Below are 25,383 nucleotides of genomic sequence, written 5' to 3'. Positions count from 1 at the left end.
ATAATTGAATGATCCATGAGATTTTATTATCCAGGTGTTATGTGTCTGCCCCCTGAAGATGAGAGCCAACTAATCCATGACGCACGGGAACAATCAGAACTGTGCCTTGTTTATGACTTCAGAACCTATGTGGAAAAGTTAAGACATGGATTTATGTAACTCTAATAAGGAAAATTTGAAACCAAATGAATATTTATAAAACGTATTTCAGAGACGTGGAAGGTAAAAAGTCCCTTCCACATACTTTGCAAATTGGGAGACATGTAACTACTTTAAGCAGAATTCAATCTTCTATTTCACTCCAGATTACATTAAAGGAAAAGCGGCCATCCACCCTGAACCTGTGTCTCCTGGAAGTCAGTGGATGGATTTCCAGAGTGATTTTCCTCATCCACACTACATGAAATCTTCTAGCTAGAAAAGCCAGATGTTACATTCTTCTCAAGAGCTGGGTCGAGTTTTAGGTATCAACGAACGCAGCACTCCAGGGCTCGCCATGCTGGGCAGGAAGAACTTCACATCATCACAGGGTACAGTATGAAGTGAAAACAGCATTCCCTCTGGCCGTCATGGCTGCAGCTTCTGTTATGATGACCCTAAGGACACAAGGCTCTGCACATGCTCTGGCTAGGAAGTGTTCAGGAGGCTTCCAGCATGTCCTTGTCTGGCTCCTTCTGACTGCAGAGCGCAAAGGATTCCTGCACAAACTGCCGGCACATGGGACACTGCTTGAAGTAGCACACACAGCTGTCGCACAGGCAGGCGTGCCGGCAGGGCAGCAGCACCCAGTTCACGCCCCCGTTCTGGCACACCACACAGTCCTTGCTGCTCTCCTCCACGGGCTCCACGTCACTGCCAGCCAGTCCTGCCTTCTCCAACAAGCTCTGCTCGGCGCTTCTGTCTGCTGGAGAGGGCCTGCTGGAGGGACTGGGGCTGCTGTTGGCAGACATGAAAAGTTGCTGAAAAGCAAAGAAGCAGTGTAAAGGCAACTGTGAACAACAGGCGCTCCATGAAGCCGGGGTCACAACGCTAGCAAACCCAACAGCAAGACTAGTTAACTCTGCAGCTAATGAGAAACCATAGTTCTCTTTACAGACAGCCATTCCTCCAGCTCTAAAATCAACAAACACTACCTCCTAGGACTTACCTTAAGATCATAAAATTGACCTTGAGCCAGGAGTAAATATTGATACAATATTCTGCAGGGAAGTTTGTAAGTCTTATCAGGAATATGAATTACTGACACCATGGAAATCTAAAATAAAAATTGGACATAAGTCAGCACTTAAAACTATTTCACAGAAAAGTGAAAAAAAATAAATGCTTCTCAAATAAGAGATATATTAGAATGTTTACACTAATTTATATAAATCACAGCACTGAAAGGAACCGTCACTGACAGTTTTTTTTGTTTTGTTTTGTTTTGTTTTTTCTTTTTGGATTTTTCGAGACAGGGTTTCTCCATAGCTTTTGGTTCCTGTCCTAGAACTAGCTCTTGTAGACCAGGCTAGCCTCAAACTCACAGAGATCCGCCTGCCTCTGCCTCCCGAGTGCTGGGATTAAAGGCGTGCGCCACCACCGCCCGGCTCACTGACAGATTTTTGACACATATTAATTATACTGAAATTTACAGATTCATTGTGGTCCCAATAAAATCAGTATAGAAGCTACGTACACTGATTCTAAAATACTGGCATAGAATAAGAGGTAGGAAGGCACTCAATAGTCCAGAGCAGCCTAACCTCATTAAATATTAAATCGTATTGAACTGATTCATAAGTAGATGGATGGAAGAGACAGAAGAAACAGCCCAGAAGAAAATAATAAAATAAAAAACAAAACAATTACTTATGTGCAAAAATACAAAGAAGGTGTCATCTTAAGCCACAAGGCATAGGGAAATTTTGTTTATTTTCTTTAAATAAATAATTTAGGGACAACTGGATAACAATTTGGAAAAATGTGTAACTGATGTGTCTCATACGGCACACATGACACCATGTAACTGATGGCTGTCTCATACGGCACACGTGACACCGTGTAACTGGATGACTGTCTCATGGCACACGTGACACGGTGTAACTGATGGCTGTCTCATACGGCACACGTGACACCGTGTAACTGGATGACTGTCTCATGGCACACGTGACACCGTGTAACTGGATGACTGTCTCATACGGCACACGTGACACCGTGTAACTGGATGACTGTCTCATACGGCACATTTGTCATACCAGGGCTGGGAAAGAGCACACAAGTGGATCCTAGGAGTTTGCTGGCCAGTCTAGCCCATCAGCGAGCTCTGTTCAGCCAAACACCCAGCCTCAAAAGCATAAGGCGCAGAACAACTGAGGAAGACACCTGACGCTGACCTCTGACCTCCACAAGACACGCCCACATGCACACACTCATGAACACACTTATACAAGTGGAAAGTGACTGGCGAGGATACTCAGCGCTGATCTCTGGACACACACACACATACACACAAAGGTAAGTGGTTTCTGGGATTGGATTTGCGTCACCTGGCTTACAGACAAGCATTTTATCAGATGAATGACCTGGAATGACTTTTCTTCAACTGTATTTATCTGAGGTATACAATAACATGTGCTGCTGTGGGATGCGTAGTAAATGGTCGTTACAGTCAAGCAAACTAACACACCCATTACTTTACAGCGATTCTCCCTCTCTGTGGCAAGAACACCCATGCTCTTCCAAAGTATTCTGAATATCACCAACTGTAGCCTTCATATTAGGTACCACACCTGAAGCTTTATAGCAGCGACCTACACTTCTCCATTCCTCCCCCTCTGGCTGTATTAATTAAGAAAAAAAAAAGGAAAAGGTTTCAGTTTGATTTTAAAAAATAAAATTTGAAGCCAGTCATGGTGGTGCACGCCTTTAGCCCCAGCACCCAGGAGTCAGAGGCAGGTGGATTGTTTGAGGACAGCCTGGTCTGCATAGTTTCAAGACAGCTATAGCTACACAGTGAGACCCTGCCTCAAAACAAACAAACAAGCAATAAATAAATAAAATGAAATTTGAGATACTTATATGCAAATAACAAGTTATATTTTCCCATAAGGGTCTGTACCTTTCAAAATTCAGCACACACTTATTTCATGAAGATACTCTGCTTTTTTGTTTTTGTTTCTTGAGACAGGGTTTCACTGTGTAGCCCTGGCCATCCTCGAACTCACTATATAGACCAGGATGGACTTGAACTCACAGAGATCCTATCTGTGCCTCCCAAGCGCTGGGAGTAAAGGTGTGCGCCACCAGTGCCCAGCAATACTCTGCTTTTTACAAAAGGGTAAAAGTAGGGACCCAGCTCAACAGTAGAGCACTTGCCTATCACAGATGAGGCCTCGAGTCTGACCTGGGGGAGAGTAGGGCTGGGATTTTCTCTACTCTGCTTGAGTCTAATAAAGACCTTTGTGCTAACACCCTAGGCTGTTGCTGAAAGGAAACCACAGGCTTGTGTTGTGAATATATTTTGCACATTATACACAAAAGTATCATTAGAATGTCACTGCATCTTTACTAATGAGCATATACAAGGACTGGGTTTATCTGTGTAGCCCTGGCTGCTCTAGAACTTGTTCTGTAAACAAGGCTGGGCTCAAACTCAGATATGCCTGTCTCTGCCTCCTAAGTGCTGGAACTAAAGGCATGCACCGTCATACCTGCTTTTGCCAAGAGTTCACCAAAAGTTTGTAGATATATGGGTTAAGTTTCTCTGATTAGAAATGCTTGGAAGTAAAAGTGGTCCAGATTTTAGATCTTTCAGATTTGGATATATTTGCATATACACAATGAGCTATCCTAGAGAAGGAGATGAGCCCCAAGTCTAACCAGGAAATTAATCTGTGCTTTAAGAACATCTTAGAAACACGGCCTGAAGATCATTTTCAAAAGCACGTTTGGTACACACACACTTAACTGTGGCTGGTGAGTGAGGGCGGGTTAGAATTTCCTACATGTAGCATATCTCGGTGCTCAAAAGATCTCCAGTTTTCAGAGCGGGATGCTCAACCTGTGTATGTTTCCACCTCACACAGAGGGTGGAGACTCAGGGCCTCTCTGATCACTTAGATGCTTTTATGCTCCAAACAGGGAATGAACTACCAGTCTAAAGAATCAGTACATAGGGCCAGAGAGATGGCTCAGTGGTTAAGAGCACTGGCTGTGCTTCCAGGGATCCTGAGTTCACTTCCCAGCAACCACATAGTGGCTCACAACCATCTGTAATAAGATCTGGTGCCCTCTTATGGTGTGCAGGCATACATGCAGACAGAACACTATATACATAATAAGTATTTTTTAAAAATCAGTACATAGTGAGAAAACAAGACTCTCAAATGACTGAACACAGAGATCCCAAGTGGAAAGCACAGGCTTAACAAGGAATCCAACGGACACAGGCGACAAAACTATGGCCCGAGAAGAACAGACCTGGTCATAAAGTCAGGCACTTAAGGTCATAGTGATCCTGATCAACTCAGACACGTATCCCAAAGGACATTTTCTCTAAAGCAAATATTACCTAACAGAGAGGACGATATTAACTGAGTTCAACGACAATCTACCTTTTATTTATAAATAAGCCCATGTAGTTGTCATCTACAGGGAGTGGGGAGATGGGTGTCTGAAGGCGTGTTATAGGTACAAATCCATATTTTAATTTTTCAAGACATGTATGTCCAAGACCAAATATGTTTTCAGAAATGATCTTTTTCCTATCTCAGAAATAATTAAGAATCACCCCAAATCTTGTAAAGGTAAAGCGTTCCGGATGCTTCAGTTACTTACAATATCATAAATTTCCCGGTCCTCCTCATCAGCGAGGGTCAACAGAGCTACCAATGGATAACGAGATCTGGGCACTGGACCAAAGTCGTCAATTTCAGTATCGCTCGGTAATTGGCAATATAGTTCTTCTTTGCTGTGTTTTTTAATACTTTTGAATATGTAAAGGCAAATTGCCAAAAAAAGAAACATATCTTAAAGAGTCAATAACTTGGTAACATTTTACTGTATCCAGTCTCACTTTTCTGGGCAGTGGGTGCCCCTGGGAAAAGGATACAAATACTGCTCTCGGTGGAGGTAGTCACTGTACAGTGCCTCTTCCAATGCTTGCGGAGTGCTTATCCGGAAGCAGTAAACATGCTTCTGAAGAGCTTCGTAGAGTTTTTGGACACTGCACCCCCAGAAGCATGTGAGACGGCTATCTTCAAGGCAATCTGCTGTCAGGGTCATGCCAGCTGCAGGAAACAATCCAGAAAGAGATGGGTGTCACTAACAAAATAATAACAAGGGTAAGAAACACAGGCTTTGTTCTGGACGGTGGTCAAGCTGATGGCAGTTTTAAATGTTGTTGAAGGATATGTATCTACAAATATAAAAATGTCAATAGCTATGCAGAACTTGAGCAATACAGCAAAACTTCATTATTATAATTTATCTTTAGAATGACTGGCCCAGTTTTCCTTTTGGTAACTATAACCGCCTCTTTCTAACAATATATGCAATCATTGTGTGATCAGCACAAGGGTCAGACAGGAGAGCAGAACCATCTGAAACCATGGGGTCGGATGGCAATCACTGAAGAAAAGCACTAAGAAGAAGCTGAGCTTTATTAATAATATACACAATGGCAGTGCTAATGTCCGTCACACAGTTACTGTTCCACGGAAGACAACACAGCCCGAGGAGTGCCTAGGGTTGCCAACCATGGAGAGTCTAACAGCAATACTCCCGTGTTCTCCTTGCTTTCAAAGACAGGAGGTGATAGTGTCAGTGGACTTGTAGGAGGATAACTAAGTGACATACGATTGTACGTGTTGTTTCATGTATGGATTTTATGCTTACACAGTACTTCAAGTGCTATCAATATGATTTTCCCCTCTCCCTATCAGTGACAGTTGAAGCATACCAAGTTCAAGCGGCAAGACTTCTGGGGTCTCCTATTGTCTGGAGGGGAAGCTACCACAGCCCGTGCTCAGAGGCGGGATGTGTTTGACTAGAACCTACATGCAGTCTGGGTCACCGTTCCTGGTGCAGCAGCTTAGCTTCCAAACCTGGCCTGGGTCCACCAGCAACTCTGCAGGGCTCAGGGCGCCTTTATTGAAGATTTTTCTGCTGCTTGTAACAGGAAGTGTGACTGATTTGTTACCTATTTTAAACATGTGATCAGGAGAAGATGCTGTGAGAAGACGCAAATTCAAGCACATGCTCCACAGGGTGACCAAGATGGTCCCCTGCTCCTCCCTGCTTTGCTGGTATGTGTGACAGCAGTGACCAAGACCAAGATGAGTTCAGATTTTAATTAGCAGGAACTCTGCAAGCCAACTGGAAGGAAATTCTAGTTCAAATATATTTGATTTCACCAGGTATTAATTCACTGAGCGTCATTAGAACCAGCACTAGAAGGTAATGGACGGGAGCCGCAGCATCCGCAGATTCTCCTCCACACTCTCTCAACCTTGGCCAGTACAGAGGACACCACCTGACGACAGGTCAGACACTTCTCTGCCGAACTGTTCTCCCCTTTCCCCACTTCCCCTGCAGGGGGTTCCCCCTTTCACACATGCTTGTTCCTCCAAATTGCAACACATACACAAAACTGTTTTCCATTACTATCACTAACAAAGCTGGGCAGCTGTGAATCAGAAAGGTCAAAGCCAAGTGGGTACGACTTCTTCCAACTGTCTTCATCCAGCACAGCTTCGCTAGGCTACCAGCATAAAGCGCCGGAGACATCCCTGGCTCTGAGCCATTTAATAAGAGCAGCACAGGCAGGAAAACCGTCCTGCTCCTGTGACACCATGCGTGAAGATGATGAGACAGGAGAGGAAAGTGTCCTGGAGAGGAAAGTTCAGGATGCAGGAAACCACTCTCCAAATGCTAGTGTTTGTTTTCCCTAAGTCTTTTGTTTTATGTTAGCTCTTATTGGATCTGTTAAAACAAAGTGGGCTGGAATAGGGGGGTTACTTCCAAAGTCTTCCTGAAGCAAATTCATTCAATTCAACTAATAGATACTGGATATCTAAATTATAGTTTCATTAAAGCCTTCATCTGGGGACACGAATTAAACAAAAATCCAAATACAACACTGTTATACAATAACAAAATCCCAGCAGCCTGTTCTAGCAAACGGATTGGAGAGCCTCTCATTTGTTGCCAAGTTACCACCACATCCAGAGGTTTGTTCTCTCTCCTGTGCAATCTGTCAGGTGCTTGGGATGGAGTGGTGAGAAAAAAAATCCGGGCATGAAAGAAAATAACCTTAAAACCACTTTGTAGACATCTTAAGGATATCTACCTTTCCATGGGCCTTGTTCTTATAACTTCCACCAAAATCCTTTTCTCCCCATAGAACACAAAGAAGGAATGATTTTTTTTTTTCAAGTGAGTTCTGTTAGGAGCTCCACTCTCAGGGAACACATTTGTTTTTCCATCAGTGGAGAGCGTCGGGCCATGGCAGGCTGAGTGCTCCCCTGACTGGCTGTCTTCTCACTTGCTCAGGCACTGGCAGCCGGCCCTCCTTGAGACTGCTTCTGCCTGAGTGGTGGGGATGACTTCCTGAGTTCTAGCTCCAGAGGAGCGTGTGCTTCCTCACAGTGCCACCAGCTCTTCTCTCTCAGTGGACTTGCAGACTGGAGGACTGCACGGCAGGAAGACAGGGTTGATTGTTTTATTAAAGGCAGTCCTTACCTAAGAACCAGATGAGACTTTGTAGCGCGTTAAAATCTAAAGCTGCTGAGGGGTGGGGGTGGGGGTGGAATTAAACCATCACTGTAGAGTTTAATCAGGAATGTACGACCTACTGTCGTACTTTTTTTTTTTTTTTTTTTGGTTTTGGTTTTTCAAGACAGGGTTTCTTTGTAGCTTTGGTGCCTGTCCTGTGACTAGCTCTTGTAGACCAGGCTGGCCTCGGACTCACAGGGATCCAGCTGCTTCTGCCTCCCAAATGCTGGGATTAAAGGTATGCACCACCACCACCCAGCTTGTCTTGTTTTAATAAATGTAGTTTCTTTCTTTTTTTGTTTTTTCAAGACAGAGTCTCTTTGTGTAGCCCTGGTTGTCCTGGAACTGACTCTGTAGTCCAGGTCGGCCTTCAACTCACAGAGATTCACCTGCCTCTGCCTCCCGAGTGCTGCGATTAAAGATGTGCACCACCACCTCCCAGAGAGGTAGTTTCTTTATGTCATATCTTAAAATTTATTTTTCTAAAATAAAAAAAGTCAGAATAAACACTTACATACTCTTGGGAGAAAAGGATCTTCATTTCCTTCAATTTATAGGGTGGTATTATTTATAGTTAAGGAGAAAGAATAAGGAATTACATACTTTTTAAGAACTGTAAGTCAAGATTTACTTGCTGAGACCCACTTGGGCTATATTATAAATTCCAGACCAACCTTTAAGGTCCTGTGAACCAAACAAACAAAGGAGATGACTCAGATGATGGCCGATGGCTCATGCTGACTAAGGAACCGGTTTCCTGTCAGGGGACAAGCTTTGGGAGTGACAGGCATGAGGCTGACTAAGAATGGTCCACAAAGCACTCTGTGAAGAAGGAAGCTCAGCTCTGGAGGTGAGTGTGTTCTCCAGCCCAGGACTTCCGCTGCAGGGCCGCAAGTGGGACCCAGAGGAGCCAATCAGTGACCTTGGCTTCAGCCACTTCAGTAGAGCCACTTAGGGGAAGAAAACTAAGTTGTTCAGAGAGTAAAAGGGGAGAGGGAGCACATTTCACAATCGTGTGTGCACTGTGCGTGCATGGGTGTGTATGGTATGCAAGCATGTGTGCACCTGTGCCTACACACGGCTTTTCAAGGTGAATGCTGAGAATCTTCCTCAGGAACCTCGACCTTCTTCGCTGAGGCAGGATCTCTCAAATCCACAACTCACATCTAGTCTTGCTGGCCAGCTTGCTCTGGAACCCCATCTCTACCTTCTGGAGCCGGAGTTACAGATGGGCCACCACACCCTCCTGACATTTTGTGGGGGCCTGGGGATCTGAATTCTGGTCCTCACATTTTTATCTCTCTGGCCCAAATTTGAAGTTTTTATGTTTGTTTGTTTGTGGTTTTCACAGTTTTGAGGGAAAGAAAATGAGTTAGTGGCAAGAATAAGCTGAAAAGCTACAAAGATTAGAGTTCCTGTTAAGATTTGAAAGGTGTAGGGAGCAGGCACCTTTGCCCAGATTCTGGGGCTGCTTCCTCTCCATCTCCACTGAACATCACAAAAGCATCTCAAAGCCCACAGGTTCCAACCCAAATTCAATACTTTTCTTCCCAACCCGCCATTCCTCCGGTTTTATCCCTGTAACAGGAGCTGTCTCTGGAACCCATGTCAAGTCTTCTAGACTCTTCTCTCTTACCTAGTGTCTTAGCTTCTTTCCCTGTTAGAGTGCCCTGATAAGAGCAACTTTAGGGACAAAGGCTGACTACAGTACAAGGGTACAGCCCATCATGGGAGGAAGTCAAGGTAGCAGGGAGTTGGAGCAGCTGGTCACATGACCCCCACATCAGAAACGCAGCAAATGTGTAGCCTGCTTACTTCTCTTTGTCTGTACAATTGTTCATGATCTCACGATTAGGGCCAAGGATCAAGCCCAAGCATGACTTGCAGTCTCCTCAATTACCACAGTCAAGATAACCCCACAGGCATGCCCAGAGGCCCATCCCCAAGTCGTTCTGGATTCTGTCCAGTTGACAGTTAGCACAGACCTTCATACCCGCCCTGCCCTGTCTTGGAGCCACAAACAGCCTCTTGGTTCTCTCCTGCACTGTATTCCTCACTTACTTGGGTGCTCTGTTCTCATTCCACCTAGAAGGTTCCTCAACCCCCAGCAATCACCTACTTAGAAGGGGGACAGGAGTGTCCACACACTCTTCTCTACAAGACTTCCTAAACATCTCTACTGCAGCAAACGCAACACTTCTGCCTTTATGATTCAACTCAATGGCTCCTAAGTAGACCTAACAAACACAGAAACAAACCTGCCAACTGTAATTATCACATCAAAAATAACATAACATATTATAGCCAGGCATGGTATCACTCGCCTTTAATCTCAGCACTTAGGAGGCAGAGACAGGTGGATTGCTGAGTTCAAAGCCAGCCTGGCACCCTGGTCTAGAGAGTGAGTTCCAGAACAGTAAGGGGCCAGGTCTACACAGAGAAACCCTGTCTCAAAAAAACAAAAACTAAACAAACAAATCCCATATTATATGAAAATAATGTATACTAAAATATCAAAATATCAGATTAAAAATCAGTTGTTCTTAAAAAGGCGAGCAACCTCAAACTTAATGTTCAGACACATTTTATCATTTTTCATTTCACTGAAGACCACAAATGTAGCGCCATGTCTTAACAGACTTGTTTACTACCCTGAAATGCTGCATTCTCCTCCTTATGCACATGTCTCTATTAGTGGATAAACACTCCCAGGAGAAAATTTATGAACTTTAATCCTTACGGTGCAGCATGCAGTTCAGTGAATAGTGAAGTTGAATGAAGAGAAAGCAGTAGAGAAAGAAAACAGAAGGGTTAATGACAGGGGACTAGAGATCAGGGAAATCTTTGGAAAAGCCACCAACCAGCTAGGGAAGCTGAGGACGGGTTACTGATCTCTAAGCCAAAAGGGTTCTTGACTTGTCTCATTTGTTTCTTGAAAGTTCTTGTGCTGAACTGGGTCTCTTCTGAATTCCTCAGAATTACCGGAACATCCCAACCAAACCTACAGAAAGGAAAACATAAAACACAGCTTCAACAAATCTGAAATTCTGGCCACATAAAGTTTTCCACGCTGAGACTTTCCTTGTCATTGATGTTCTCTTTTGGTATGTTAGTTAGTTTGTTCTGATTTGCATTTTGGGTTTTTGTTGTTTAAATTTTATTTTACTGGGGGGAGGTTTCAAGGGCAGAGGGTGGCTACGAAGGGTCACAGGGAGATGGATGGGATAGGGATTAGCAATGTGAAATCCACAAAGAATAAATTTAAAAAGTCTTTTTTAAAAAAAGTACATTAGGCTTCATTACATATTCCTTCTGAAAATAAGCACCAGGAAAAGAGGCTCAGTCGCTTATTTTGTTGTCTTGCAGAACCAACCTAGACTTGAGGGAGGTCAGAGGTCCCGCAGAACTGCACTGTATCATTTGGCTGAATAAATCAGTATGCTCCCGAAAATAAGCAGCTCTTCCTTTGAATTGTGGATAACAGCGTGAGAGCGCAATGATTACAGGTGAGTTATACTTAGAATAAATAACATGGCCGTTATTGAACCAAATACTCAAAAGATATAAAAAACAAATGTTTACTCAATATACAGACTATGTTATGATTTATGAGCCCAGGAACTATCAAAATATCAAAAAGTCATTTAGAATTTCTAAAATAACAAAGCAAAATGTCAAATACAGACTTTCATTCACATAATGTCTTTTAAAGGTCAAAGGCACTATGCAAGAGCAGGAACTGCGACAATCCACGCACAACAAGCTTCCAAACAAAGAAACCAAATGAAATATCTAGTAAAATTACAAACCAGGCAAGTTTACTCAGCCTAAGCAGAGTGCCCTAAAATAAATCCACAGTTGGTGCTTGGTTAGAACCTCCAGCTCTTTTCTGCACAATCTGAGAAGCCCCATTCCCCCCAACTCTCCAAATCCTACCCTCTCAGAGAATCTCCAACAAAGAAAAGGTACCAAAAGCCCAGCTCCACTTTCAAAACCGTTGCAGCAGCTCCACCCCTGAAGGTGCCTAAAGCAGTCAGCTTTTGTCCACACGTGGGCACAACCCCAGCTTGTAGCCGACAGGTCATCACCCCCACCTACTGGGTGTGTAACCTTCACGCTTTAGTTCAGGGTGCGTGACTTCTCGGGCTTCCTGGAACTGGAGACCTCACCCAGGAGCTGCTTTGCAAATAAACCTGTTCTTTTACTTTTTCAACTCAACTTGATCTGGCTTACTGCATTGGCAGAGAAACCTATTACCTGACTACAAAAAAACCATGAGTTGGCCCACAGGATCTCACCCAGAGTGCCCTAACATGTTTCAGCACTGAATCAGTGGACGTCAGCTATGTTCACACTCTGATTACATCCTTCTCTCCAATAGACAGCACTGAGAGGGAAGAAAACAGAAACAGACAGAGTCTGCGAAAACAAGCTGACAAACTGGCATAATCCAGGGAGAGTGTATTCATAGTCAGCACCGAAAAGAGGTAGTACATTGCTAGAACCATGTGGATAACTTTCAAAAATATAAAGTCTGGAGAGATGGCTCAGCAGTTAAGAGCACTGGCTGCTCTTCCTGAGGGCCTATGGTTCAACTCCCAGCATCCCCATGGCAGCTCATAACTGTCAGTAAAGGCTCCGACACTCTTTTCTGACCTCTGTGGGCACCAGGCACACAAACGGCATACATACATATATGCATGCAAAGCACCCACACACGAAATTCTCAAAAATATATCAAAAAAGAGATGCTGTAAGATTATCTAATATGAAACCCTAAAAGAGGCTAAGCTAACCTATGAAATAAGAAGAGCAAGGTTGTTTCTGAGTGTATACAGCAGGGGTACCTGGGCAAGTGCCCGAAGAACCTATCAGTGTGTGGTGCTCAATTTGGGATCGTCTAGATGTATTTGGTAACACCGGGCTATCAGCATCTTCAGATCTGCACATTCCACTGAAGGTAAACATCACTTCACTAGCACTTGGGAGACCGAGGCAGGCAGATCTCAGAATTCAAGGCCAGCCTAGTCTACAGAGTTCTAGGACAGGCCATTGGGGGGGGGGGGGCATCTTGATAAAACAAAAAACAAACAAACAAAAATCTCAGAGGGGTTAGGTCACTGGGGAGTGGGGAGACAGCTCAGTGGGTAAAGAACTAAGCAGGTGTGAGGGCCTGAGCTAGAATCCACGCAAAGCTGACGTGGGAGTGTGTGTCTGTGCAATGCTCCAACAGTAAGATGACGAGGAGACAGGAGAAGCCCTGGTGCAACTAGACTGGCAGAAGCAGTGGAACAAAGAGATCCTGTCTCATACAGGACAGAAAGGGAGGACTCCCTGGGGGAGGCTGCCTTTTACTTTCAGGTGCACACTGTGGAACATGCATATGCACATGCACGCATGCATCTACACACACACAGGGAGGCACTGAACATACAAATTAAAGAGAACTATAAACAAAACACTGAACCGCTGTAGAATAATCTTTTTTTATACTATGAATATGCATTACTCTCATTTGCTAATAAAAAGCTGATTGGCAGATAGTCAGTCAGAATGACACTGACCTTGAGATTCAGACTAAGAGAATTCTGGGAAGAGGAAGGGTGGAGTTAGATAGTTGCAGCAACTGCAGAGAAGCAAAATGATGATGCTAAACAGAGAAAAGGCACCAAGGCACGTGGCAAACCATAGACAAAATTATGGGTTAATTTCAGTGTAAGAGTTAGCTAGTAACAAGCATGAAGCCTGAGCTGGGCATTTATAATTCACATCCAGCATCTGAGCCCGTTATTTGGGCCCAGACAGTTGGGACAGGAAACACCAATTACATTGAACTTTAGCTGGTGATAGTCATATCCTAGAACTTTGGGGTGAAGAAAACAATTTACTTTGAGGTACATCCTGGAATAAGATGAACACATGATTGGAGAGTAGGAAGGGATGAATAGGTAGATATGTAGTGTAATAAATGTTGATGGCAGAACTAATTATGTATGTTCTCTATGTTATTTTTCCCTGGGTCCTGAATGTTTGAAAATTCATATAATAAAAAGTTGAAGAAAAGGAGACCTAGCTGGGTTTAAAGGCAACTACTTTTAGGGAAAATGCACTGGACAAGGCTATTGGCATGGACTGATGGGATCTAGGCCTGGAGCAGTGGTGGAAACTCAGCCTACAAAGGCCAGTATAGGCCATGCATGCAATGCAAGGGTTAGGACAAGGCTCACACCGAGAGCGGGTTGGGGCAGTGTCAATCTGCAGAGTGTCACTGCAATCCCTTGTCCTAGGCTGGATGTCTAAGCATCTAGCAGTAGATAATTATAAAATAGTAAAACAGTAAAGGTAAGAAGAGAAAAAAAACCTTCCACTAATATTTAGATGGCAAACTAAAATTTTATAATAAACTATCAATCTCGTGACAAAGGGAAGCCAATAAAATTAACAAGCAGAATAGACAGTTACTTAAGATGATGGACCTGGTTTTACTGAAGTTAGATGAGGCTTCTGTGGTCCAGCAAAGAAGAGGAAAAGTAAGCCTCTAGTAGAACAAACTGTTTCTAAGGAAATTAACTGACCCAGCACAAAGCGTAAGAATATGTGCAAGACTGTATAGGATAATGGCCCAACAATCCCTGAGGAAAATTTAGGCTTTCCGATGTTTATCGTGCTTTAAAGGTTAATTGGCCTGTAAAGAAGCAGAAAATATTAACCATAAAGAGGAGATAAATGAATCTATAGAAAAGTATAAAAATGCTAAAGATGTTAGAATCTTTCTTTTTATACAAGGTGATCTACCAGGCTGGCCTTGAACTCACAGAGATCCACCTGCCTCTGCCTCCTGAGTGCTGGGATTAAAGGCACACACTGCCACCACCTGGCTTCAAGCTGATAATTTTTATCTTTTAACTGGGAACATTTCCATAATTGTCAGGATTGTATTCTATGTGCTCAAGAATGCTAAGGAGAATGAAAACTGTACAGACATAGAAAACTGTTCAAAACACTCAAATCTGTTTTAACAGATAACAAAGGCAATGTCTGAGATAAAGAATATGCTGGTCAGGCTTTACAACAGATCAGACACTGAAGAATGGAGAGGGAGCCACGTGAAGACACTTCAATAAAAGTGCCCCATACTGGGGCTACGAGGGTGCCTTGGGGTACACTGCCTACCAAGAATGAGGCTGTAGGCTCAATTCCCAGGAAAACACAGACAGACAGAGAGACTTTTTAGGCAGAGTCTCTGTCTCTCAAAATGAAACAGAAAGAGAAAAGAAAATTGAACAAAAATGAAACATCCAACGGACAAGTGTAACCAAAATCTTTAAAATGTTAAGTGAAAATTAAAGACAGACTAAAATCCTCAAAGGAAACTCAAAGTTGTTGCTAACATGCCAACATGGTCATTTAACTCATGCAAATGAAGAGTAACAGATTGGGGAAGGTGATGTGGAAGTCCCTTCCCCTCCATATGCTGTGATTACCATTAATGAATAAAGAAACTGCTTTGGCCTGTTGATAGGGCAGAACTTAGGTGGTCAGGGAGGACAGAACTGAATGCTGGGAGAAAGAAGGGAGGAGTCGTATAGACGCCATGGAGCCACTAAAGATGGACATGCTGAAACTTTAACCAGTAAGCCACTGTCATGTGGTGATACACAGACTATTAGAAATGAGTTAAATTAAGATGTAAGAGTTAGCCAATAAGAAGTTAGAGCTAATGAGTCAAGCAGTGTTTTAATTAATAGTTTCTCTGTGATTTCAGGTCAAAGCTAGCCGGGCAGCCAAGAACGAACAAGCAGCGGCTCCTTGTAACAGGAAGGAACAAATCCAGACAAATCAAATAAAAACAAATTGTATGGGGCTGGAGAGATGGCTCAGTGGTTAAGAACACTGGCTGCTCTTCCAGAGGTCCTGAGTTCATTTTCCAGCAACCACATGGTGGCTCACCATCATCTATAATGAGATCTGGTGCCCTCTTCTGGCCTGCAGGCACACATGGAAGGAATGTTGTATACTAAATAAATCTTTAAAAAAAAATTCTAAAATAATGGACCTAACTCCAACCACCCTAATTATCACATCAAATGCAAATGATTCCAATTCCCTAACTAAAAGATTGGGATGTTCAGACTGGAGAAAAATGCAATGCTAGGTAAATGAGACATACAAGAAACTCACTTAAAATAAATCTTAACTAGAGGATGGAAAAAGATATTCTTGCTAATACCAACCAAAAGATAGCCTGAAGTCCTGCGATGTGGCTCAGAGGTAGTATGCCTAAATGCTTAAGATGCTAAATTTAATCCTGAAGAAAAAAATGAAAAAAGGGGGAGAGAGAGGGCTGGGAGAGGAAGAGAATGAGCAAGCTAGCTGTAGTGGCTATGTTAATAACAGACAGCAGAAACCAGGGCAGAGATTATAAGAGGAAAAAATAGCACTGTTTCATAATGAGAGTGGAGTTAATTTATCAGACACAATAATTCTAAATGTTTATGCATCCACAGATAGTACTTCAAAATACAAAGAGAGACAGAGACAGAGAGAACTCTAAAAATAGAGAAAAATACACAGAGATTTCAATACTCTGAACCAATGCAATAATTGGTAGCACCAACCAAGAGACAGAAAATCAGTAAGGAAACCAAGGACTTGACTAGCACTATCAACCTGTTTGACCTGTTGACAGTTACATAGTATCTCACCAACAGGCAGGGAGGACCACCCTCTGACTGTACTAGTAAAGACAGACCAACTCTGGCCTATAGGTTATAAACATCTAAGATTTTGAACTAGCTAAAAATTAAAACATAGGTATCAACTCTGTGTGATGCTGATACTGCTGTACTTAAGAGGAAAACCTAGATGCCAAAATAAGAGAAACCTTGAGCTGTCTCAAACTTACTGAACCAAGTTTCAATCAGTCCAACAAGTATGTGGGGTTCCAGGAACCCTGGAGCAAATATCCAAACAGATGTATCTGGCCTTGGAACATTCTATCCTTCTCTAACCACCCTAACAATGTCTCCTATGGAGTGCAGTTTCTATAAACCAGGGGCTCTCAACCTTCCTAATGCTACAGTGACCCCTTAATACAGTTCCTCATGTTGTGGTGACCCACAAACATAAAAGTATTCTCATTGCTACTTCATAACTGTCATTTTGCTACTGTTACCAAACATAATGGAAATATCTGTGTTTTTCAGAGGTCTTAAGTGACCCCTGTGAAAAGGTCACTGGACTGCCAAATGGGTGGAGACATACAGGTTAACAACCATTGCTATAGACACAGACTTACAAGTAGAATGGGCTATTTCTCAGAAGGTCAGGTTTTTGTCCTACTGGATGGGGATCTTGGATTGGGACAAATGAGAGGACTCTTTTGTTTAGAAAGCAGCTGTCCCAATGGTCCTGCCACAGGATCTTCACGCCAGGAAACACTGACTTTCCCACTCATGGTAAGCAGGGTGCATCCATAAGTAAAAGATGCTCAGAGCTCTCAGCTTTAAACTGGATCTGGTGGCTCATTCCTGTAATACCAGCACTCTAGAGGGAAGCTAAGGCAGGAGGATCTGTCCAAGTTCAAGGTAAGCCTGGTCTACCTAGTGAGTTCTAGGCCAACCTGGGCTATAGAACATGTAACACTAAAAAAACCATGTGAGGGTTGGAGAGATGGCTCAAAGGTTAAGAGCACTGGCTGCTCTTCTAGAGGTCCCGAGTTCAATTCCCTGCAAGCACATTGGTGGCTCACAACCATCCGTAATGAGATCAGGTGCCCTCTTCTGGTTTGCAGGCACATGGAGGCAGAACACTGTATTTAAAAAAAAAAAAAAAAAAAAGGCCAGATTTCAGCAAGGTTGACTACAGGACACAGAACAAAGTGTTTAGAGCCCTCAGAAACTCTGTGACTCTCTAAGAGAGTGTGTGAGTTTCAAGTTTGCTTACTTCCTATAAGTCCTCCAACAAGCCCAGGGCATCCCATCATAGCACCAGCGTACAGTCACAGTCCGCAGATCTCCAATGCCAGACAGACAAGTACTATAAAGACTTGATCCCCAAAGTACCTAATCCAGAGACCACTTCATCACAACCAACCAAAGGCATCTCTATTTAAGTTCATCCTAAAGCCATTACATGCCATGGATTACTGAGATCTCATCTCTCATTAGCAAGGAACTGAAGACTATCCCAATAACAATTAGGTGTCCAGGTTATAATCAACCCAACTCTCAAGCTCTATCTTTGATGGGATTTTGTCCAAGAATCCTCTTCTGAGTAATACTTTATCAGTCACAGTCTATTTAGGAGACTAGAAGCACATGAACTATTTGAACAGAAAGCAATGAATGTACTGAAAACTACTAAGCAGCACTGGAGATATAACCCACTGGAAGGGGGCTTGCCTAGCAGTAGGCAACCCTGTCACCAGCTATTATCCCTGAGACAAAGTCACCAAAGAAAGAAAAATTTGGAGTTGGGACCCCATGAAGCTGCAACTCCAACACAAAGAAATAGGGCTGACGTAGGAAAGTGGAACACTATAAACTGGGCCCAGAGCAACTGCCAGAATGGAGCACTGCTGTGACAGAAGATACACAAGGACCAGAAACTGCTGTGGGAGCACATTCTGCTCCTTCGGCAAATAGCCTTTAAGGTACCAGCCCACTTGGGCGTGGTCTCTTCTACCGTAACAGCAGAGGAAAGCACGTGCTGCTCTCTGTAAGTTTTCCCCTTAAATAAATAACCCTTTTATTAGCCATAGTTCTGAACTGGAGTGGGATTGTTTTATGACTTACGTCATCAAAGAAACAATGTGCCCCTTGGTGCTATCTAGACTTTCGGTCTGTATCCTTTCTTGGAGAAGCATTATCAGCAAACAGCTAGCAAAGGAAACAGTGGTTTAGAGTTCTGTCCCAGTTCACAAGCAGAGTATACAGAGAGCTGTAAGGCTGACAGCCAACCCTTACTAAACTGTGCTGCAGAAAAGGCAGGGAATCACTGCCAAGTGAATTTTTTTATGATTATTTGTATAAAGCACTTGAGGACACCTGTGTAAACGGAGACTAATCTGTTTCCCAGCCACCCAGACCCGAATATTCACACAGAAACCATATTAATTACAACACTGTTTGGCCAGTGGCTTAAGCGTATTCCTAGCTGGCTCCTGCATCTTAAATTAACCAATTTCTATTAATCTGTGTATCACCACGAAGTTGTGGCTTACAGTAAGGTTCTGTTGTCTTTCTCCTTCAGTATCTACATGATATCTGCCTGACTCCACCTTCTTTCCTCTTCTCTCTCTGCTTGGATTTCCCACCTAGCTCTTTTCTGCCCTTCTGCCAGTTGCCTCAAAGTGAAAATCTGATCAACTGAGCTCCTGTTAGCTCTGAATCTGCACTGAGCCTCTGCTAGGATTTCCTCTTACATGTCTGTTACATCAACTTCAGGAAGGTATTCGATAGCATCTGGAGGAAAGGACTTTGGAAAACAATGAGGTTCTACAGGTACCCAGAGAAAAATCGTAAGAATACTAGAAAATGCCTATAAAGACAGCTTTGAATCAGTCCCAGTCTGTGGAGAACTGTGATCAACTAAAGACAACAGCAGGAGTGTTAGGGGTGCGTCCTCTCACCACTACTCTACGATACATTCCTGGAATTAATAATAGCAACAGCCCTGGAGGATGAGCAGATAGGTGGTGCGCAAATCAATAACTTGTGTTTCACTGACAATACAGCACTGCTTGCTGAGAGTCCACATGAGCTGCAGGCCATGGTAAACAGAGTGGTGGAAGTCAGTGAAAACTTGGTATGAAAGTAAACATGGAGAAGACTGAGATACAACACATGGGAAGGACGCACAAGGATGTTAACATTGTAATAAAGAATCAGAATCTCAAGCAAACAGTCAACTTTGTCTATCTGGGAGGAAACCTCAGTTCGAAGGAGGGAACTATTTCAGATCAGACACCGAGAGGTGAAATAGGGATAGAGACGACTGCACTCCAGGCACTAGGAAAGGTTTGGTCAGCAAGAGACACAACGACAACAAAATTACAAGTATGTGAGACACTTGTGTCTTGAGCTGCCTTCTTTACAGCTCTGAAACCTGGACAGTGAAACGCTCCCCTGAACAGCGGCTGAATGTGTTTGAGATGGCATGTCTCAGGAGACTTCTAGGTGTCACACGAAGAGATAGGCTGCGCAACGATGACATTAAGAAACATCTCCATCTACAGAAGGAAGTAAACTACAGGATACGGCAAAGGTGCTTGAGATACTTCAGCCATGTTATAAGAATGAATGACGCGGATTCCCGAAGATAGCACTGTTTGGAGGGGTGCACGGGATAAGGTGAAGAGGAACGGCCAAAAAACACTGGATAGACAGCATAGAGGAAGACTGGAACCTTGGGTGTGACAATAACACAAGCATCCAGGACTGCCCAGGATAGGAACAGCTGGAGAACCACCATAAACGGATGCTCATGCATGCTTAAGCATTGCTGGGGCATAAATGATGATGAAATGATATATTCCATCCTGCCTTAGGCCAAAGCAGCTTCATTATTAATCAATGGTAATAAAACATATCCACAGCATACAGAGGGGAATCCCACATCTCACCTGACTGATGCTTTGGGGCTCACAAAAGCCATCGGAGACTAAGATATATAATTCCTGTAGTGTGATTCTTTTTTCTACTGTTATTGGGATCTAAAAATCAGAGGCTCCTGTTCTTTGGGCATGCTCACCAGCACAGGTGTGCTGCAGGAGCTCCTTCCACTCCTTCAGCCAATAGCCGCTGAGATACCAGCCCATTGGGGCATGGTCTCTTTCTCTTTAAAAAGCAGTGGCAGCCCTCCGCTGGCTCTCTTGCTCCAGCGACTAGACTCCTTTCCTGGCTGTTGTGTAGGACAGTGTTCTGTAAGTTTTTTTCCCCCTCAAATAAACAGCCCTTTAAATCCAAACTGGTGTGGGATTGTTTCGTGCATTACAGGTGGACACAGCACAGTGGAGAGAAGCAACAGGCAAGAACCCCAGCTGTAAGGGGTAAAGATCATGACTTCGAGAAACAGACAACCAGTAAAGATCCAACTGCAGCCATTACCAAAGCGAGATGACAAGGATGAAAAGTGTAGCACTTGACAGTTTATCTCTGTTGCCTTGGCTGGGATTTGAGAAGGATGTTCCTAAGGTTAAAATGGTGTCCAAGATATCATCATTTCTAGTCAATAAATCTGGCTTTGGGTTATTTTGTAAAGAGCACATAAAAAGCTTATCTATACAGATGAAGCCAAGCCAAGTGCGAAGAATGGTTGCTTAGGTGCACCATAACTGGTTAGGTCCAAATCAGGTTACAAGTTCTTGCAGTCTTAGCAGGGCTCAGCCCAGACTTCAAAACACAATAAGTCAATAGACACTTTAGACACTTGCAACACTCCTGAAATTTACACTGACAAGAGGTAGTGAAATAGTCAAATAGTTATTGTATATTTAAATCAAGCCTTAGACCTGGCAAAGCCAGGTTGTCTGACTCCAGTGTCTGTCTGCCTTTTAACCAACACACACACACACACACACACACACACACACACACACACACAGAGAGAGAGAGAGAGAGAGAGAGAGAGAGAGAGCGCACTCCTGGCTTCCCTTTACCTTAGGATGCCAGCATTATGTACAATATGAATTCCACCCTTTTCCCCAAAGATAGATATCTAAGAGATAGAACTTAGTGGCCTATTTATCAACACATAATGTAATTATCAACTAGATACCAATTTTCCCTATAGAGGAAGATTGTATTGAATATTATATATACTATACATTATTTTAGTATTATAGTTCTTTAAAAACTGTGTATTATGATTACCTTTTTCACTTGGGAAACATCTTCCTAATTCCAATTACAAGCTTCCTTGAAGTAAATGACAGCAATTAAAACCTGAAAGGTTGCAGGCAGTGGTGGCCCACGCCTTTAATCCCAGCACTTGGGAGAAAACCCTATCTCAAAAAACAACAACAAAGAACCTGGAAGGTTAATAATAAATAACACTTTAGGATCCAGGCATAGTGGCACACTCCTATAATCCCAGCACTTGGTAGGACTGTATGCATATGCTATCGTGAAACCACCTATCTTAAAGAGAATAAACAATTTGTGTAAGACCGAGCTTCATCTTACCGGGCTCACATGGCGGAGTTTTATGATGTACCATGGGGGGAGGTGTCAGCTGGAAATACTACATTTTCCTTCTTTTCCAAAGGTGGTATCTATTTTCAGAAGCTGACAGGGACCTGTGTCTGTCTTTAAAGTGATGATGAATATGTAATCAAGTGGTATTTTTGAGCTTAATTTACAAAGCCCGCTTCAGTTCCAATCCTTCTGCTTTCTGCTCATGCGGAATGCATGAAAATGCATTCGGGTTTGTTTGTTTGTTTTTCCTCAAAATCCTTGTTCTCCAACTGTAGCTCATGTCTCTTCGGTAAGGTCCTCTTCCGGCCATAACTCTTGTTCACTTAGAAACAGTGTTCAACACATTTGGATCCACCGTCTTTTCAAGGGCTGTGAAGGCTACAGTCTAGAACAACCCCTGGCTAGTTCCTTGGTTTCCACTAGCTGTGTTGATAAAGCTGGCCTAAACAGGATACAGACACATCTCCTTTAGAGAAACACCGGAGACTCTCCGGGGTTATGTAACTCTCCGAGGAGCAAAATGCCTCCAACCCACAGAATAACTTACTCCTAAAATCTCGCTACCCTCACAATTTGTGCTCTCAACTAAAGATCACTTCAAAAAAGTGGACTGCTTTCAAGTCATTTCAAGTCATTCAATTACCGAACGGTAGCTACAGAATTCGGGTAAAAGTTCCTCCGAAAGATACTGAAACCAAGCAGTTCAGGTGAGAAACACAGTCAAGCTCATTCGTAACCCATCTGGGCCCTGTGGGACGGGTGACCAGTCTCACTGGGCACGGAGGAGGCCCCGGCCCGGGACAAAGCCTTCGGGACCCGCACTCTGACCCCGCACAGGATCAAGCTCTCCCGGGGCGGTCCATCTCACCGGGGCAGCAGCCCGGCCTGAGCCACCCGAGCACGGACCCCACACCCGGCCGGCGGTCCCTTCGCCCCTCGCTCCCAGCCCTGGACACTCACCATCCTAGGACCAAGCCGGTGGTGACGATGAAGCAGGTGAAAACCACCGCGATGTAGAAGACCGGCGAGTATTCATAGAGCGTTACCAGGAACACTGCGGCCATCAGGGTCTCCTAGGCTCAGACCGGCCCAGCCCGGCCGGCCGGGACCAGAGCCGGTATGGCGCCCCGGAGCGGACAAACTTTGTAGGTCCTCTCTCGGCCAGGCTTCTGGGCAGCTGGAAGCCGCGGCCACCGGAACCAGGATGCCAATCACAATGTAGATAGCAGGCACGCCACGCCCCTCCGGCTCCCGTCCCGACTATTGGCTGCGTAGAGGGGAGGGAGCAACCTCGCCCCGCCCATTCCAGGTCCCCGGGGTTGGTGGCCTGAGAGAACTCCTCCAACCTGACCCAGTTCGCAAATTCCAAACCGCAATGTGGGGACAAAACTTTAGCTGTTGCTGATTCTCAGGTGCGCCAAGAAACCCTACAGACCCTAGGCAAATTTGGGAAGAGGAGCCGGGCCGGCATCGGAGGGGGAGTGGAGGTTCTACAAAGTGAAATAAACTTAACTCCTGGTTTGATCTCGATTCATAAATAGTCGCGAAAAATAAGCAAAATGGTCTCTACCGCCAGCGATTTATTGGAACCTGGTCAACCTTTTCTAAGTAAGTTTAATCAAAGATAATTCGGCAATACGTATTCAAGATTCTCTTAGAAATAAAGCGATTGTTCTCCCACGGCCTCTTTTTCTCCTCACATTAGAATTAGCCGGATCTTTGAGGACTTTTAGCAACTTATTTTTGTTTGTTTATTAGGAGATTTTTTTCCCCTTTTTTCTTTTTTTAATTAAGATTTAAAAAAAAAAAAAAAAAAAAAAAGCTGGGCAGTGGTGGCCCCTGCCTTTAATCCCAGCACTTGGAAGGGAGAGACAGGCGGATCTCTGTGAGTTCGAGACCAGCCTGGTTTACAAGAGCTAGTTCCAGGACAGGCTCCAAAGCCACAGAGAAACCCTGCCTCGGGAAAGAAATTTTTTTTTAATACAATCTTCTCATTTTACATAGCTATCCCTGTTCCCACTCTCTCCCCTCCTCCCATTCCATCCCAACTACTCTTCTGGAAGGGTAAGGCTTCTCATGGGGTGTCTACAAAGTCTGACACTTCACTTCCAGGAAAGATCAATGGAATACTACTCAGCAGTAAAAAAACAATGACATCTTGAAATTTACATACAAATGGATGGGACTAGAAAAAAACTATCCTGAGTGAGGTAACCCAGAATCAGAGGGACAAATGTGGTGTGTACTCATTCATAAGTGGATGTTAGCTGAAGGAGAATATTTTAAGTACAGAAAGTAATTTAACGTCCGCTCCCCTTCCTCACCCCGTTGGTGTGCCAAAGCAGCATCCCATAGGGCTCTCATAAAACCACTTGTATCTATTTTACTAGAGCCCTAAAGCCCTACTCACACCTGGAAATGGGAGAAACACCTCCCACCATAAATCCCAGTCTGTTAGGGAGGAAGAATGGGAGAATGGGCATTAGGAGCATAACTAAAGGTCCCTGCCATCGTCCTAAGTCAACAGGAAATTCCTGCTTCAAAAAGATGAGTTGGCTTTGTCTAATGGCCTTGAGCAAATAACCATTGTATTTTCTGGAGTACTGCTATTTGAGAAGCTTGTTTTCTATATAATTTTTCATTAGTAGATATTTACTTGTAAAGGTTATGTTATATAAATCTGTGCTCATTGTTGGAAATGTTTTCATTACTATACCAAGCACTACAGTGAACATCCATAAAGCTAAATTATTTCTTTAGGGTATATCACTAAGGTAGCACTTATATATATATATATATATATATATATATATATTTATTTATTTATTTGTTATGTATACAATGTTCTGTCTGTGTGTATGCCTGCAGGCCAGAAGAGAGCACCAGACCCCATTGCAGAAGGTTGTGAGCCACCATATGGTTGCTGGGAATTGAACTCAGGACCTTTGGAAGAGCAGGCAATGCTCTTAACCTCTGAGCCATCTCTCCAGCCCCCAAGGTAGCACTTTTAAAATGTGTTTTAGAGACTAGAGAGTAGAAATGTTGTATCAAGTATACAGTCTCACCATTTCAACTGCAGCTTTAACAAAATTCTTGGCCAATCAGAAGGCAACTTTATTACAATGAAACAAAAATGAATATTTATCATGAAACGAAAATGTAGAAAATTGCAGATAAAGTCAAACATTAAACACAGATATAGGATTTTGCTCTTGCCCAAACTCCATTGACCTACAGTGTAAAGATTTAAGATGCCTAAACGCCCTTGCCACCATGCCTGATTGCCAACTTGAGCCCCTGGAGCCATATGGTAGAAGGCAAGGACAGTAGATAGAGGAGGATGGCAATGCCACCATCTTGGACTTAAAGTGTCCCTCCGAAGGCAGTGTTAAAGGACTGATCCCCGCTGGTGATCTGATCATTAAAGATGACT

At 43.5% G+C, this 25,383-nt stretch overlaps 1 protein-coding gene across 2 annotated transcripts; it reads right to left on the bottom strand.

Annotated features, from left to right (window-relative positions):
- Window positions 1–4: 4 nt before the first annotated feature.
- Window positions 5–23,142, bottom strand: Cgrrf1 (cell growth regulator with ring finger domain 1). 2 transcript variants are annotated; one of them, XM_050162428.1, is made up of 6 exons: window positions 22,911–23,139; window positions 10,614–10,753; window positions 5,090–5,267; window positions 4,816–4,963; window positions 1,148–1,255; window positions 5–959 (listed from the first exon to the last, which is right to left on the bottom strand). In XM_050162428.1, the coding sequence occupies exons 1-6, from the start codon at window positions 23,012–23,014 to the stop codon at window positions 639–641; spliced, it is 999 nt and encodes a 332-aa protein (XP_050018385.1). In that variant the 5' UTR covers window positions 23,015–23,139; the 3' UTR covers window positions 5–638. The 2 variants fall into 2 exon arrangements, with proteins under 2 accessions (XP_050018385.1, XP_050018386.1); XM_050162429.1 differs by lacking the exon at window positions 1,148–1,255 and having other exon boundaries at window positions 22,911–23,142.
- Window positions 23,143–25,383: the final 2,241 nt, after the last annotated feature.

The sequence above is a fragment of the Alexandromys fortis genome, unplaced genomic scaffold (assembly GCF_014885135.2).
Source record: "Alexandromys fortis isolate MF-2015 unplaced genomic scaffold, M_Fortis_MF-2015_v1.1 scaffold_130, whole genome shotgun sequence".
NCBI lineage: Eukaryota > Metazoa > Chordata > Mammalia > Rodentia > Cricetidae > Alexandromys > Alexandromys fortis.
Note: the sequence above shows the minus strand (reverse complement) of the source record. Positions and strands in the feature narration are given on the sequence as shown.